The following is a 16,652-nucleotide window of genomic DNA, read 5'->3' on the forward strand; positions in this document are numbered from 1 at the left end:
AGTGAAGCAGAAGAATAGAGGAGGAGGAGGAGGAGGAGGAGGAGGAGGAGGAGGAGGAGGAGGAGGAGATGAAAGGATGAAAGAAGAGGAGATGAGAGGACTTGAAGTGTAAGAGAGTAAACAAAAGTATAACATTTTGGGCCACTTTAGAAAAAGTCATCAGAATGTAAGGGGTTAAATTAAACCTGCTTTAACTGGCTTCGTCTCCATAGCAACTGTAACACACGTGGCTCATGGGTAATGTAGTATTTACGCTGCATTTCAATTTCGGCATTTCCATAAAAAAAAACTTGATTTGTGAGAGTCTAAATGTGAAGTTATACGAGTACTGCAATAATCCAGGTAGGGAGGGAAGAGGAGTAGAGGAGGAGTAATCGTCTCCATAGCAACTGTAACACACGTGGCTCATGGGTAATGTAGTATTTACACTGCATTTGGGCGCTTCCATAAAAAGTTGATTTCTGTGAGTCTAAATTTGAAGTTATACGAGTGCTGCAGTAATCCAGGAGGAGAGAAGAGGAGGAGTAATCGTCTCCATAGCAACTGTAACACACGTGGCTCATGGGTAATGTAGTATTTAGGCTGCGTTTCAATTCAAGTTCAGAAGTGTCGGCGCATCCATAAAAAGTTGATTTCTGAGAATCTAAATGTGAAGTTATACGAGTGCTGCAGTCATCCAGGTAGGGAGGGAAGAGGGGAAGAGGAGGAGTAAAAGGAGGTGAAGGAGGTGAAGGGTGTGTATGTGTGTGTGTGGGGGGGGGGGGGGGGGGGGAGACGTACCGACCACTCCGGGTGCAGCAGGACGTCAGTGAGCTCCAGCACCAGCGTGTAAGGCGGCTGGTAGTACGGCTCCTTCAGAGGGTCGGGGAGCAGCTTCGGGCTCGTTGGCTCGATGATCATCTGAAGTTATTAAAAACATTATTATTATTATTATTATTATTATTAATTATTAGAAACGTGAAGGTTATTCCTCTAAATTCACTTTTTATTACACATGAAGATAAAGCAGATTAAACTTAAGCACGTATGTATTAAACTAGATTTATAAAAAGGTGCAAATCAAACAACGTTAAAGCTGATCGATCAATAATCTGCTGCTAACACTGAGCACACATATCTAATCATTAAAATTAGAAATGAATATAAATTAAATGAAGACAGCAAAAATATATATATATATGAGCATGCATGTATTAAACTTTCTAATTATAAAAAGGATCAAATACATCAAATATTGCCTTTATAACTAAAAATGAATAAAAAAGACATCTGTTATAAACCTTATTAGTATCACATAAGTCCTGCTTCTTTTATTGTGGAGGGTATAACAGGATATCTGCACGTTTATTAACTACTAATTTAACGACTTTTAAGACGTTTTTAAAACATCTTTAAGTCAAAAATAAAACCCCACTGCTGCTGCAAAACAATACGACAAATTAAGACTAACATATACACAATTATGAGTTTTATTAATATTGAAAAAGAGGCGAGAAATAATAAACTTCTTTCTGATACAATAATTATGAGTTAAATCATTAATATAAACAGTGGAGGAGGAAGTATTTAGATCCTTTACTGGTGTAAAAATACTAATATCACATCAGGAATAGTCTGCATTACCACATGTGACTGTTGTACTCATATATAATATATTATATAATATATTATGAGACATATAATAATGTAAAAGCAGGGTTTTACTGTTGTTATGGGTTACATGGAGCTCATATTGAAGTCATTATAGATCCAAAAGCTGATTATTTTCTACTTTAATTAATAAGTTGCTTGGTTGGTTAATGTAAAATAATCAGAATATAATAATAATAATGATAAATAACATAAACTGAACTAATATAATTACACTCAGATCAACTTTAAAGCTTTAACTCCAACACTTCCAGATATTTAAAGACATATTTTAGATTATAAATATCAGAAACTAAATGTAGAAACGGTGACTCTGCATAAGACGCCAGTGAGCAGGAAGCTGTGGACGTTATTTAAAGGGAATTAAGATGCTTTAAACTTCGCTTCCAGAAATCACACAAATGTCACAAATGTCCTCGATGAGGAAGTCGGCAAGTCTGAGAAAAGTTTCTGGCTTTAAAAAGGGGAAAACCCAGCAGAGGCACTTCTTACAGGGAGGAGAGAATATTCTAATCTAACAAACAACAAACAGGTGAGTTAAGCGGCTCTTATAACCACTGTAAAAGTCCAACAGGAAGGAGGGATCTGCCCTGTATGAAGACCACACTGGAGCCTCTGTTGGGTTCAACGTCACCTGAATCCTGCCTGCAGCGAGCTTCCTGCACATGCACCCCCCCCCCTCCCCCCCCCTCCCCCCCTCCTCCCCACCACCATTTAACAAACAAACAAACAATCAAACTGAGATTCATGTGGTGAGTTCAGTTTAATTTCATTCCTAATTCAGCAGCGTCGGGTTTTTACATGTTTACAAACGGTCTTTATTCTGGTTCTGGTAACTCAGCAGAGAGGAAAATGTCACAAGAGTTTCTGGCTTTTAAAAAGGAGGAAGTAATTACTGCTCGTAGCGTAATAACAGGCTGGAAGTGAAATTAAAAATGAGCAGGAAAAGCTTTATGTAAACTTCTGATGAAGACAGTCTGTAAACGACTACATGAAGGAATCAGTTATTCAGCCTGGATCTAAAATAAAGAGGATTTATTTTAACATATAAAGAGATTATTGGAGTTATTTTAGGAACATTTACTTCCAACACAGCTCAACAGGGAAACATAAAGGGTCTGATTTACTAAGATCCTAAATAAAAAAGGTACTAAATAGCGTGCACAGTGCAATAGATTGAGTGTTTAGTTATTGTGCGTTTTGCAGCTGATCTACTGAGAATAACTGATAAATGAAAACAGGTGCAACAGGTGCAGACAGCAGTATTTAAATGAAGGTTTTGTGTCTTAATGGAGAGTTTGGACGAGCAGAAAGCTGCAAGAACAAAATGAAATGTGATCAGGTTCTAGTGGAAGAGGTTAACTAATATATTGAGTTATAACAACAACTAATATTACCAGAAAAACCCACATATGGGAGAGTATTAGTGACAAAGTCAATGCTGTTAGTAAAACTACAAATATTCCACTTAAAAGACTCCGTCCTGTGTGTATTCTGTCATTGTGTCTATTTACATTCATTACGGTAAACTACTAATATTACATTCATTAAGGTAAACTGCTAATATTACATTCATTACGGTAAACCGCTAATATTACATTCATTACGGTAAACTACTAATATTACATTCATTATGGTAAACTGCTAATATTACATTCATTACGGTAAACTACTAATATTACATTCATTACGGTAAACTACTAATATTACATTCATTACGGTAAACTACTAATATTACAGTCATTACTGTAAACTGCTAATATTACATTCATTACGGTAAACTACTAATATTACATTCATTACGGTAAACTACTAATATTACAGTCATTACTGTAAACTGCTAATATTACATTCATTACGGTAAACTACTAATATTACATTCATTATGGTAAACTGCTAATATTACATTCATTACGGTAAACTACTAATATTACATTCATTACGGTAAACTACTAATATTACATTCATTACGGTAAACTACTAATATTACAGTCATTACTGTAAACTGCTAATATTACAGTCATTACGGTAAACTGCTAATATTACATTCATTACTGTAAACTACTAATATTACATTCATTACGGTAAACTACTAATATTACATTCATTACGGTAAACTACTAATATTACATTCATTACGGTAAACTACTGATATTACATTCATTATGGTAAACTACCAATATTACATTCATTACGGTAAACTACTAATATTACATTCATTATGGTAAACTATAATATTACATTCATTACGGTAAACTACTAATATTACATTCATTATGGTAAACTACCAATATTACATTCATTACAGTAAACTACTAATATTACATTCATTACGGTAAACTACTGATATTACATTCATTACGGTAAACTGCTAATATTACATTCATTACGGTAAACAACTGATATTACATTCATTACGGTAAACTGCTAATATTACATTCATTATGGTAAACTACTAATATTACATTCATTACGGTAAACTGCTAATATTACATTCATTACGGTAAACTGCTAATATTACATTCATTATGGTAAACTACTAATATTACATTCATTACGGTAAACTGCTAATATTACATTCATTACGGTAAACTGCTAATATTACATTCATTACGGTAAACTGCTAATATTACATTCATTACGGTAAACTACTAATATTACATTTAAGTTTAAGAGTTTAATAAATGAGCTTTAACAGGTTTTGAAGGGATCATTTTAGGCCTTTTTTACTCACCTGTCTGTAGTCCTGGAAGTATTTGAAGGTTCTTCTCAAATGTTGGATTACAGGCGGGTCTGAAACAGAAGAAGAAATAAAAGAAACTTCATTAGATATCAAGTTTAATTCAACGTGTTAAAACCGAAGCACAGAAGAAGAAGAAAAAAATCATACTTCTGCATTTTCAGGGTTTTCAATAGCTTGATAGAACATGTGCTGCTGTGAGAGGTTTGTCTCTCTTTATTACACAAAGAGGCTGAAACTTTGTTCTCTGTTATAATATAAAGAGAACAATAAAGTTAGCATATCTTTGACAGAGATCTGATTGGTCGGGACGATGGCGTGTTTGAGTTACGATCAGTGATCAATGAGGCGGAGAGACGACCTGCTGATAAGCCGGAGAGCTGCTAATAACGCCTCCAGCTGTCAACGCGCTAATGACTAATAATAATAAAGACTGCGTTTCCCAGGGGGCCGCGGGCTCATTACTGCAAATACAACCACAATACAACACACACGCGTGCCTCGCTCTATCCTCTCCATCTCTGCCTGCACACACACACACACACACACACACACACACACACACACACACACTAACACACACTAACACACACGCACACACACACGCCTCTCTCTATCCTCTCCATCTCTGCCTACACACACACACACACACACACACACACACACACACACACACACACACACACACACACACACACACACACACACACACACACACACACACACACACACACACACACACACACACACACACACACACACACACACTGATGCTGGCACGCTGTGGTCCCAGGGGACTCAATCCCCCAGAGTTCATAGCAGCGTGCTGAAGCAGGAAGCTGACGCCATCTGCCACGCGGTTCTGCTGTGATGACGCGCTGAGTGAGCACACACACTTTCACACGTGTGGATGTGTGTAAATGTGTGTGTGTGTGTGTGTATAAAATGTATACGCACACACACATATATAGTTATACTATAAATATATGTGTGTGTTGCTGTGTGTGTGTATAAATTATGTGTGTTGCTGTGTATGTGTGTGTGAATTTGTGTATTACTATATGTGTGTATGTGTTACTGTGTGTTACTATGTATGTGTGTGTGTGTTACTGTCTTAGTGTGTTAGTGTTTATGTGTGTGTGTTAGTGTGTATGTGTGTTACTGTATGTGTGTGTGTTACTGTGTTAGTGTGTATGTGTGTGTGTGTATTTGTGTTACTGTGTGTGTTACTATGTGTTACTGTGTGTGTGTGTTACTGTCTTAGTGTGTTAGTGTGTATGTGTGTTACTGTATGTGTGTGTGTGTTACTGTGTTAGTGTGTATGTGTGTGTATGTGTATATGTGTTAGTGTGTGTGCGTTAGTGTGTGTGTGTGTGGGGTCTGGCTGGTTTCCCCTCTTTCATTTCTTTGTCGTCTCTTTTAGCTCAAAGATATTTTTAGTCTCTAAACGAGACTTTCACAACTTGTGAATGATAAAAAACTCGTTTATGTTGAGAGGAAGCAGCAGCTCATTAATGCAAATAAAACCACAATACAACACACACGCTTTCCTCTCTCTCTATCCTCTCCATCTCTACACACACACACACACACGCACGCACGCACGCACGCACGCACGCACGCACGCACGCACGCACGCACGCACGCAGACCCGCAGCGTGGGAGTGTAAGCGTGGCTGTGAAGTAACCTCTCCCCTGGGATCCCAACCAAACACATGCCATAATGAAAAAATAAGTGTGTGTGTGTGTGTGTGTGTGTGTGTGTGTGTGTGTGTGTGTGGGGTATGCAGTAGACTCCTATGATGTCATCCTTGTCAGAATGTGTGGACGCCCTCTGTGATGTGTGAGTGTGTGTTGTAGATTAACGCAGCCTTTTATCATGGTAATGGATTTGGGGGGGAGGAGAGGCGTTGGTTGAGGTGTTAGTGAGGTGGTGGTGGTGGTGGGGGGGGGTAGGGGGGTGAACAGAGGATTACAGAGAAAGGATGGAGGAAGAGGAGGAGGAGGATGTGATGAAACTGGTTTGGGTCTCACACATTCACTCCTTCAGCACATTAGGAAAAGTCCAGCTAAAAGAAAAGTATATATGGTGTGTAAAGGGTTAAATCAATCAGCTGATCTTCAAAATCATCCTCACTGCAGTTAAAGAAAGAAAAATCATGAGTTTAACGTCACCTTGACTGTTTGTTAGGATGTAAAATAAGTGAGATTCCTCCTGATGACGTTCTGCTTTGTGAGGAGCAGAGAGGCCTCCACCTTCACCTCCTCCCTCCTCTTTCTTCTCCTCTTTCATCTACTCTTCCCTCTCTAACGGTCTTTTCTTTCATAGTCAATGTCGGCTCTTTGTGCGAGAGGCCTCGCTCCGTCGAGCTGTCAGATCAGAGCTGTTTATGTTATTCTGGGCCTGGGGGGCCGATCGGGGCCCGACAGCCTCCAGTTGGGCTTTAACAGTCTGCAGAGTTATATGAGTGTAAGTAAGACAGGCAGCACTTTATGTATATTAGATCCTTTCTGTTAATTCAAGCTTAATATACGTTAGGGCTGGGAAGGGTTTAAATAATGACACCAGTACCGATCCAAGCACCTTTAAACTGATCCTGATACCAGCTGAGTCCTTCATTAGATTCCCATTAACACATGTAGGTCTCTGTCTTGTATCCGTGGTAACAGGCGTGTAGTGCAGACTCACTTTAGAGCGTTTAGGTGGCATCTTGGCGACGCTAACTCAGATTCACCACGACTTCACCACCACAGACGGGTTGTAGCTGCTGTGGCAGTGGACCAATCACATGATGCGTTAAAGAGAAGAATGCTTGCTGTTGATTGGCTGTGACCAAGTCCATACAAATAGTCATATTTTCTAGCTCTGGGTGCAAAAAGGATCAATTGCAGGAGATGTTTGATACTACTTGGTATCGATTTACTTCAGTCAGTACCTTAAAAAGGTTTCGAGTAAAAGCAGCATCAGGTTTGTTAAAATGTACATTTAGTATTTTTGTTGGTTTTATATCATTTGAAATGACATTTGCACCATTTTTTTTACCAAAAGTAAGACTGAATGCTCCTGAAAATGTCAAATGGTGTAACCACAAAATAATAATAAATATTACATATTTTATCCTCCTAGAGAGAAAGAAACGAAAAAAGAGAGAAAGAAAGAAAGAAAGAAGTAAAGCAGCAGGTTCCTGATCTCCATGGTAACCAGAGTAAATGTAATATTTAGAACAATTGTATTCCATTACCTTTATTTAATATAAAGTTATAATGTAAGATCATGCCAAACTAGTTGATATGGTGTTTTATTGACTATTTACTGTTTTTAAGCAAGTTGAATTATTTGGTACAAAGGTTTTATGGTTACACCACTTAGACATTTTTACCATAATCCTCTAATATATTCTCTCTAAATGGATTAAAAGCAGAAATTTGATGCTGGGTCCACAAAAAAAAGAATGTGTGCAAGTTATTCATACGTTTATTTTCACATTTTAACCCTTTAAATTTGACAACTATCGCTGGTTTACTTTGATACTGAAGAAAACTTATCATATCATGTATTTGCTCTGTAAAGATAAAGTGGAGTAATGTGACACAGAGTGGAGAAAAACAGGGAGGAGAAGGAGAAGAAAACAAGTTGACAACAGCCAGTGATAAAGGAGGGAGGGAGAAAGGAAGAATGAAGGAGGGAGGGAGGGAGGGGTCGGCGAAAATAAGGGGAGAGAAAAGATGAAAGGAGCGGAGGGATAAACGGAAAAGAGTTGGTGAGTAATGCAGCGAGAGAGGGGACGAGGTGAAGGAAGAGGGGAGCAAATAAGAGGAGTGAGGGAGGGGATGGAGGGGTGAGGGGTGGAAGAGAAAAGAGGGATAAGGGTGAGGAATGTGGGATGAAAAGAATGGATGAATGAAAGAGGGAAGAGGAGGAGGGAAGGATGAGGTAAGAGGAAGATCGGGAAATCAGGAGAAATGTGACGGATGGAATGAGAGGAAGAGAGGGAAGAAGAGAGGAGGTGTGAAGAGATGGATGGAAAAGGAGGGGTGATGGGTGGAGGAGGAGGAGGAGGGGGGGGTGTGTCACAGACAAAAGCTGTGGTGAGGCATCTGCTGCACAACTCCTCCTCCTCCTCCTCCTCCTCCTCCTCCTCCTCCTCCGTCAATCGTTTGTTTTCTCTCCGGATGACAAGCGGCAGCGTGGCCTCTAATGTTTGGACCTGTGTGTGTGTGTAGGTGTGTGTGTGTGTGTAAGTGTGTGTGTAAGTGTGTGTGTGTAAGTGTTACTGTGTGTGTGTAAGTGTACATGTATGTAAGTGTGTGTTACTGTGTGTAGGTGTAGGTGTGTTATTGTGTGTGTGTGTGTGTTTGTGAGTGTGTAGGTGTGTATGTGTAGGTGTGTGTGTGTAGCTGTGTCTAAGTGTATCTGTGTGTGTGTAGGTGTGTCTAGGTGTAGCTGTGTGTGTGTGTGTGTGTGTGTGTGTGTGAGTGTGTAGGTGTGTGAGTGTGTAGGTGTAGGTGTAGCTGTGTCTAAGTGTAGCTGTGTGTGTGTGTGTGTGTGTGTGTGTGTGTGTGTGTGTGTGTGTGTGTGTGTGTGTGTCTAGGTGTAGCTGTGTGTGTGTGTAGCTGTGTCTAGGTGTGTGAGTGTGTGTGTGTGTGTGTGTGTAAGTGTAGGAGTGTGTGTGTGAGAATGTCACTTAAATAAAGCTGAAGTTCAGCCAGCGTGGGTAACCGGGGTAACCAAGGTCAGGTTACCTTGGTAACCCTGGTGGAACTCCAGCAGTAGAATCACCGTCCCTCATATTGCAGTAAGCTGATTATTGATTATTGATTATTGATCTATTCTGATAATAATCGTTCAGATCGGGGAACAAATGAGCCGAGGAGTCTCACACTGAACCAGACTTCCTTTATACCCGTCTACCTCACAGTCTGTAAACAAACATGTCCCACTGGATCCATCAATGCTCCCCTCCATCCCTCCATCCATCCATCCATCCATCCATCCATCCATCCATCCATCCATCCATCCATCCACTCACCTCCTGCTGCTCCAACAGGAGGAGGAGGAGGAGGAGGAGGAGGAGGAGGAGGAGGAGGAGGAGGAGGAGGAGATACCAGAGGAGATATCACAGATTATCCATCCTGACCTTTTACCCTGGTCCCTAAACTCATCAGGGATGATTTGGCCCTGTTCCCTAAAGGTCCCTAAAGGTCCCTAAAGGCCCCTAAAGGCCCCTGAGCTCATCATTGACCCTCATTACTCTGAAGAGGGGCTGATGGGGGGCATTTAGATCTGAGCAGCAAATAACATTTATTTATCACCTCTCAGTTCAAATCAATAAGTGAGGATGTAATAATCGTATGGGGATGATGAGGATGATGATGATGATGATGATGTGAGGTCTTTATCCACCTGTCGCTGCTTTAAACAGTTTAAACTAAAAATACAAAATAATCTTAATAATGTTCTTTCAGTTTTTTCTTTTTATAAGATTTGAACATTTTAAAGCTCAGTATATCAAAATGTGTTTATAGAGAACAGGAAGTCTGGTTTTATGAAAAAGAACAGATTTAAATGTGTGGTTGAGCTCATGAATAAAAATGTTAGATGATGTTTTAGTAGCTTTTAGTGGTTTGATATGAAGTGATTGTGTTAAATCAGCTGTGATATCGTCTCATATTGATCGCTGCCTCCTCAATCTAAATTATATAGTGACAGATTTTGTGATATCAGCAAACATCGAATCAATATAATATCGTATCATGAAGAAACGCGTGTGTGTGTGTGTGTGTGTGTGTGTATGTGTGTGTGTGTTTCTATCTGACTGATCTGTTGTGACAGACTTCTGATCGCCTGCTGATATCAATCCAATAATCTACTCATCAATACCTCTGAGTCCCCGAGGCCTCATCCATCTATCCATCCATCCCTCCTTCTGTCTATCCATCCATCCTTCTGTCTATCCATCCCTCCTTCTATCCATCCATCCCTCCTTCTGTCTGTCCATCCATCCATCTCTCCTTCTGTCCATCTATCCCTCCTTCTGTCTGTCCATCCCTCCTTCTGTCTATCCATCCCTCCTTCTGTCTGTCCATCCCTCCTTCTGTCTATCCATCTATCCATCCCTCCTTCTGTCTATCCATCCCTCCTTCTGTCTGTCCATCCCTCCTTCTGTCTGTCCATCCATCCATCCCTCCTTCTGTCTATCCATCCCTCCTTCTGTCTGTCCATCCATCCATCCCTCCTTCTGTCTGTCCATCTATCCATCCCTCCTTCTGTCTATCCATCCCTCCTTCTGTCTGTCCATCTATCCATCCCTCCTTCTGTCTATCCATCCCTCCTTCTGTCTGTCCATCTATCCATCCCTCCTTCTGTCTATCCATCCCTCCTTCTGTCTATCCATCCCTCCATCCCTCCTTCTGTCTGTCCATCCATCCATCCCTCCTTCCATCCATCCTTCTGTCTATCCATCCAGACCAAACTTGTGTATATGTGAGGGTGTGTTACAGTGTCAGTGTGTGTGTGTGTATGTCACTGTATGTGTGTGTGTGTGTGTGTGTGTGTGTGTGTGTATGTGTGTATCACTGTGTGTGTGTGTGTGTGTGTGTTACTGTGTGTGTGTGTGTGTTTTTCACTGTGTGTATGTATGAGTGTGTATGTGTGTATGTAAGTATGTGTATGTCACTGTGTGTATGTATGAGTGTGTATGTGTGTATGTAAGTATGTGTGTGTCACTGTGTGTGTGGATGTGGATGTGTCACTGTGTGAGTGTCACAATGTGTGTATCCATCCTTCATTCACTTTTATTTAATTTGAGTTTGAATGTGTCTGAACTCAGAGACTCAGCACTTCCTCCTCAGGGAGCCAGGCACCAGGAAGAAGATGGAGACAGATGGATGGATAGATAGAGACGGAGCGGAGGATGAAAAGACATGAAGAGAGAGGAGGAGAGAAGGATGGTAACAGAGGGAGGGATGGTAACAGAGGGAGGGATGAGGAGACGGAGGTCTGTAGTCAGATGAGGACAAAGTGGACCTTAGGGAGTGTTTTATGAAGGATGGAGGGATGGGCGGAGGAAGAGGAGGAGGGATGGATGGGATGAGGAAGAGGAGGAGGGATGGACTGAGGAAGAGGAGGAGGGATGGACAGAGGAAGAGGAGGACGGATGGATGAGAAAGAGGAGGGATGGACGGAGGAAGAGGAGGACGGATGGATGAGAAAGAGGAGGATGATGGATTGAAGAAGAGGAGGATGGATGGATGGGCTGAGGAAGATGGATGAGGAAAAGGAGGGATGGACAGAGGAAGAGGAGGGATGGATGAGGAAGAGGAGGAGGGATAGATGAGGGCAGGAGACACTGACTGCTCCTCGGGGAGGCAGAGTTATTGATGAAGTGATTATTGATCAGCAGGCGATCAGAACTCGTTTAGAGAGGAAGTCTAAAAATCACTCTCAGTTATTGACGACTGTCTGTGTGTGTGTGTGTGTGTGTGTGTGTGTGTGTGTGGGGGTTATACTGTGTGTGTGTGTGTGTGTGTGTGGGGGTTATACTGTGTGTGTGTGTGTGTGCGTGGGGGGGTTATACTGTGTGTGTGTGTGTCTGGGTGGATGGGTTATACTGTGTGTGTGTGTGTGTGTGTGTGTGTGTGTGTGTGTGTGTGGGGGGGTTATACTGTGTGTGTGTGTGTGTGTGTGTATGTATCTGTCATACTGTATGTGTGTGTTACTGTCTGTGTGTCTTACTGTGTGTGTGTTTGTGTGTTATTGTATTTATGTGTTATTGTGTGAGTGTGTTATTATTTGTGTTTGTATTGTTGTGTGTGTATCTTGCTTGTTTATTGTTACCTGTTGTTATCTTATATTTAATTTAATCTTATTTTATTTTTCATCACTGTGTGTGTGTGTGTGTGTTTGTGTGTGTCTGTGTCTCTGTCACTGTGTGTGTGTGTGTGTGTGTGTGTGTGTCTCTCACTGTGTGTGTGTGTCTCTCACTGTGTGTGTGTTACTGTCTCTCTCTGTGTGTGTGTCTCTGTCACTGTGTGTGTGTGTGTGTGTGTGTGTGTGTGTGTGTGTGTGTGTGTGTGTGTGTGTGTGTGTGTGTGTGTGTGTTTGTGGGACAGCTGTGAGGTTTTCCATCCGCTCGATCTGTCGCGACAGACTTCAGGGAGGCGGAGTTATTGATGAAGTGATTATCGGTATCAGCAGGTTTAGAGAGGAAGTCTGAAACCCCCGACATCATTACGGACTCATCATTATTATTATTCATCAATCTAACTTTAACCTCTTTCTTTTTAACTTGAAATCAAAGTGAAAGGAAGTTACAGTAGAGGCAGCAATGAGTCAATCTTTATTTTACATGTCCTGTAATTTTGTGGTAATTTCCTGAGTAGTTTGTCACATTTAATGCAGATATTTACAGAGATGATGATGCAATGTGGTTTAGTTGGTAAGACTACGTGACTTCTCTTTTTGTCTTTTCTTTTGACATGGAGGGGAAGAAAAAGGCTGCTGATGAATCTGAATCTATTGCAACTTAATGAGAGAAAACTTTCCATCATGTTTCTGCTTTTGTAGATACGTTTTATTATTGTGTGGATAAGTGATGTTTTATTGTGTCCATGTGGTTTATTTAAATTTAAAGGGTTAAAATGTGAAAATAAACGTATGAATAACTTGCACACATTCTTTTTTTGTGGACCCAGCATCAAATTTCTGCTTTTAATCCATTTAGAGAGAATATATTAGAGGATTATGGCAAAAATGTCTAAGTGGTGTAACCATAAAAACTTTGTACCAAATAATTCAACTTGCTTAAAAACAGTAAATTGTCAATAAAACACCATATCAACTAGTTTGGCATGATCTTACATTATAACTTTATATTAAATAAAGGTAATGGAATACAATTGTTATCAATATTACATTTACTCTGGTAACCATGGAGATCAGGAAACATTTACATGTTTTTAAATGAAGTAAATATTATTATAAGTCCACTTAAATACACTGTGGGTGATACAATATTTAATATGTATCATTCTACTGTGGTTACTTCTTTCTTTCTTTCTTATTATTATGGCAAAAATGTGTAAGTGGTGTAACCATAAAAACTTTGTACCAAATAATTCAATTTGCTTAAAAACAGTAAATAGTCAATAAAACACCATATCAACTAGTTTGGCATGATCTTACATTATAACTTTTATATGTAATATGTATCATTCTTTTGTGGTTACACCATTTGACATTTTCAGGAGCATTCAGTCTTACTTTTGGTTTTAAAAAAATGGTGCAAATGTCATTTCAAATGATATAAAACCAACAAAAACACTAAATGTACATTTTAACAAACCTGATGCTGCTTTTAAATCTAGTTTTTATGATATTTTTGAATGCATCATCTTGCCAAACCTTATTTATCACTGACCCATGTGTGAGTTAAAGCTCTGTCTAAATCTCTGTCTCTGCATAAATGAGCAAAATGTAAATGTGTGTGTGGTGTTTTGTGTTTTTTGGGTGGTACTTTGGGGGATGAATGATGCGACAGGGGCATATGGGTGGTTGGTACACACACACACACACACACACACACACACACACACACACACACACACACACACACACACACACACACACACACACACACACAGTGACAGCAGTTGGCAGTGCCACTGAGGCTCTGTGGAGTGATCCATCATTCAAACAAACCCTGACCGACACGCTCACATCGCTGCCAGGGTGTCAATAAAAACACACATGTTCAGTAGGAGGAGGAGGAGGGCTCAGCTGGACACACACACACACACACACACACACACACACACACACACACACACACACACACACACACACACACACACACACACACACACACACACACACACACACACACACACACACACACCTCCTTCAATAAGAACATATTGGCACTGAAATTAAAGCATCTTTCAGTCTGTGTGCGTAATAGCAACCGAAGCAAGAGGTAAATAAGACAAAGCAGAATAAAAAAAAAAGTCTCTGCTGTTAACATTAACATATACAGCTTATCTAACACACAGGCCTTTGTTCAAAAATGTGTTAAAAAAAAAGTGTATATTTCTTCCTGCTCCTTATCGAACAGTTATTATTGTTCTGTTTGTCGTCTTTTATCTGTTTTTATAAATCAAATAAGATAAAATAAACTCAACACTCACCTCTGTCGAACTCATCTGCAATCTGTGAGACAGAAACAAGAGAAACTTTATAAACAGCTGATAATCAATCAATCAATCAATCAATGCATGCTGTTGACAGTAAAGTTTAAAGTGTGTGTGCACAGCCTAGGAAATAAATGTTCCGATTTCTCCGTCATCAGGACCGATCAGCGCCTCAGAGTTCATGTTTGTATTGACGATCAATACTATCATACTGCTGATGATTAAACAGACGCGTGTGGAGGATCAATTAGAGGCAGGAGGCCCGACACGAGGCCGCCTGAGTGAGTGTTAGAGGTCGACACCGAAGGCGAAGCTGCATCTAACGTCGTAAATCTGCAGAATTTTGGCTTTAATCAGCCTGAAAACAGGAGGACGGAGGAGGAAAAATGCTGAAAAATACAAATTAAAAGAAAAATAAGATAAATTATTAAATTAATCAATAACTAATTAATCATTTCTCAGCCTTTAAGAAGAAAAAAAGTGCAAATTCTATATTTTTTAGGACGTTATCTTGGAGATTTTCTGACATTTTATAAACCAAACAAATAATCGAATAAATAAAAAAGAGGGAAGAAGAGAGGAGTGAGAGGAGGAGAAAAAGAAGAAAGTGAAAAAGGAAAACTGAGAATGAGAATAAAATGAGACAGCAGAGAAAGAGCACACGAAGGAGGAGGAGGAGAGAAAAATATGATACGTGGAAGGAGAGACTAGACATGGAAAAAAAAGAGATGAGAGGAAGAAAAAGAGTAAGAAAAAGAAGAGAAAGCAAGAGGAGGAGACACAGGAAAGGCTAAGGAAGATGGAAGGAAAGAAGAGGGATGAAAAGTCTGAAAAAATGAAATTAAGGTGAAAAAAGGAAGAGAAAAACAGACAGAAAGAGGAGAAGGAAGGTTGCAGTGACTCTGTGGTGAACGACTCCATCTGGTGGCCAAAGAGAAAACTGCAGCTGTGTTTAACCCCATTGACTTCATTATAAAACATCAATAATTCTTATATATATCTGGTTCAATGAGGGTTTTTTTATGTCCATGTGGTTTATTTAAATTGAATAACTTGCACACCTTCTTTTTTTGTGGACCCAGCATCAAATTTCTGCTTTTAATCCATTTTGAGAGAATATATTAGAGGATTATGGCAAAAATGTTTAAGTGGTGTAACCATAAAAAAATTATTTTATTGAGTAAATTCTCAATAAAACACCATATCTAGTTTTTTTTAATTGCTCATCCTCCCAACCCTTATTCATCACTGACCCTTATATTTTAACCTCTTATTTTCACAAAAGCCTTTCTAGGAACGGCTGTTGATAAGTGCATCGGACAGTTGTTTTAGCCTGTCTATGTATATCTGTCCCTATTAAATAAACTATAATACTAACATAATGGACAGAAGAGGAAATACAAGATCATATGTAAGAAGCTGAAATGGGACAAGTAACGAGGTGTGAATATTGGAGAAGATGTATTTGAGATAATTGATTAAACCTTTAAAGAATAAACAGTTTTCTATAGAACAACCAGGCTGAAGACGAAAGTAGTTTCCCGTGTATTTTGTCCTGACGTTGTACAGTTGTGGCTAAATATGACATACCTAAGTAGGCATGTATAGTACTGTTTCCTTCAGTAAAAGCAATTAAATTAAAATAAACTATTAATTTAACAGCGAGTTCAGACAGACAACACTTGGTAGGGATGTGAAAACAAATCTTTTAATAACCGGCGGCAAATTTATGTGTGTGTGTTTATGCTTTTTAAGTTTAAGAATGAGACGAGATGTCTCCCTGAATTTACTGTGTGGTTGTGAGTTTTAGGGGTTGTGACGTTCCCTGACTTGAATAAAAAGGTGACAGAAGTGTGTCTTAACTTCCCAAACTTTGACCTCACAGCCTCTTAGACGTGAAGTCAATGAGAAGTGTGTCCCTTTGAAGAGTTTCACCTCTGACAGATGGGACATGTGCCGTCCGATGGGGGGGGGCGGGAGGAGGGAGGTGTGGAAGAAGTGTGCCTCCACTTTGAAGTGATTGGGCTCAGTCGGCCTGTTGGCCAGACAGGAAACAACCAGAGAGGTTTATAAT

The 16,652-nt window shown here is 39.8% G+C and overlaps 1 protein-coding gene across 1 annotated transcript in view; it reads right to left on the bottom strand.

Annotated features, from left to right (window-relative positions):
- Positions 1–16,652, bottom strand: part of timm50 (translocase of inner mitochondrial membrane 50 homolog (S. cerevisiae)) — a gene marked incomplete in the record, with an annotated part of 38,771 nt that overhangs the window by 6,842 nt on the left and 15,277 nt on the right. Inside the window, 3 exon segments of the mRNA XM_062418578.1 lie at positions 781–900; positions 4,385–4,443; positions 14,576–14,597. Of these exon segments, the coding sequence (XP_062274562.1) occupies positions 781–900; positions 4,385–4,443; positions 14,576–14,597 (201 nt within the window).

Source organism: Scomber scombrus, chromosome 5 (assembly GCF_963691925.1).
Source record: "Scomber scombrus chromosome 5, fScoSco1.1, whole genome shotgun sequence".
NCBI classification, from domain to species: Eukaryota; Metazoa; Chordata; class Actinopteri; order Scombriformes; family Scombridae; genus Scomber; species Scomber scombrus.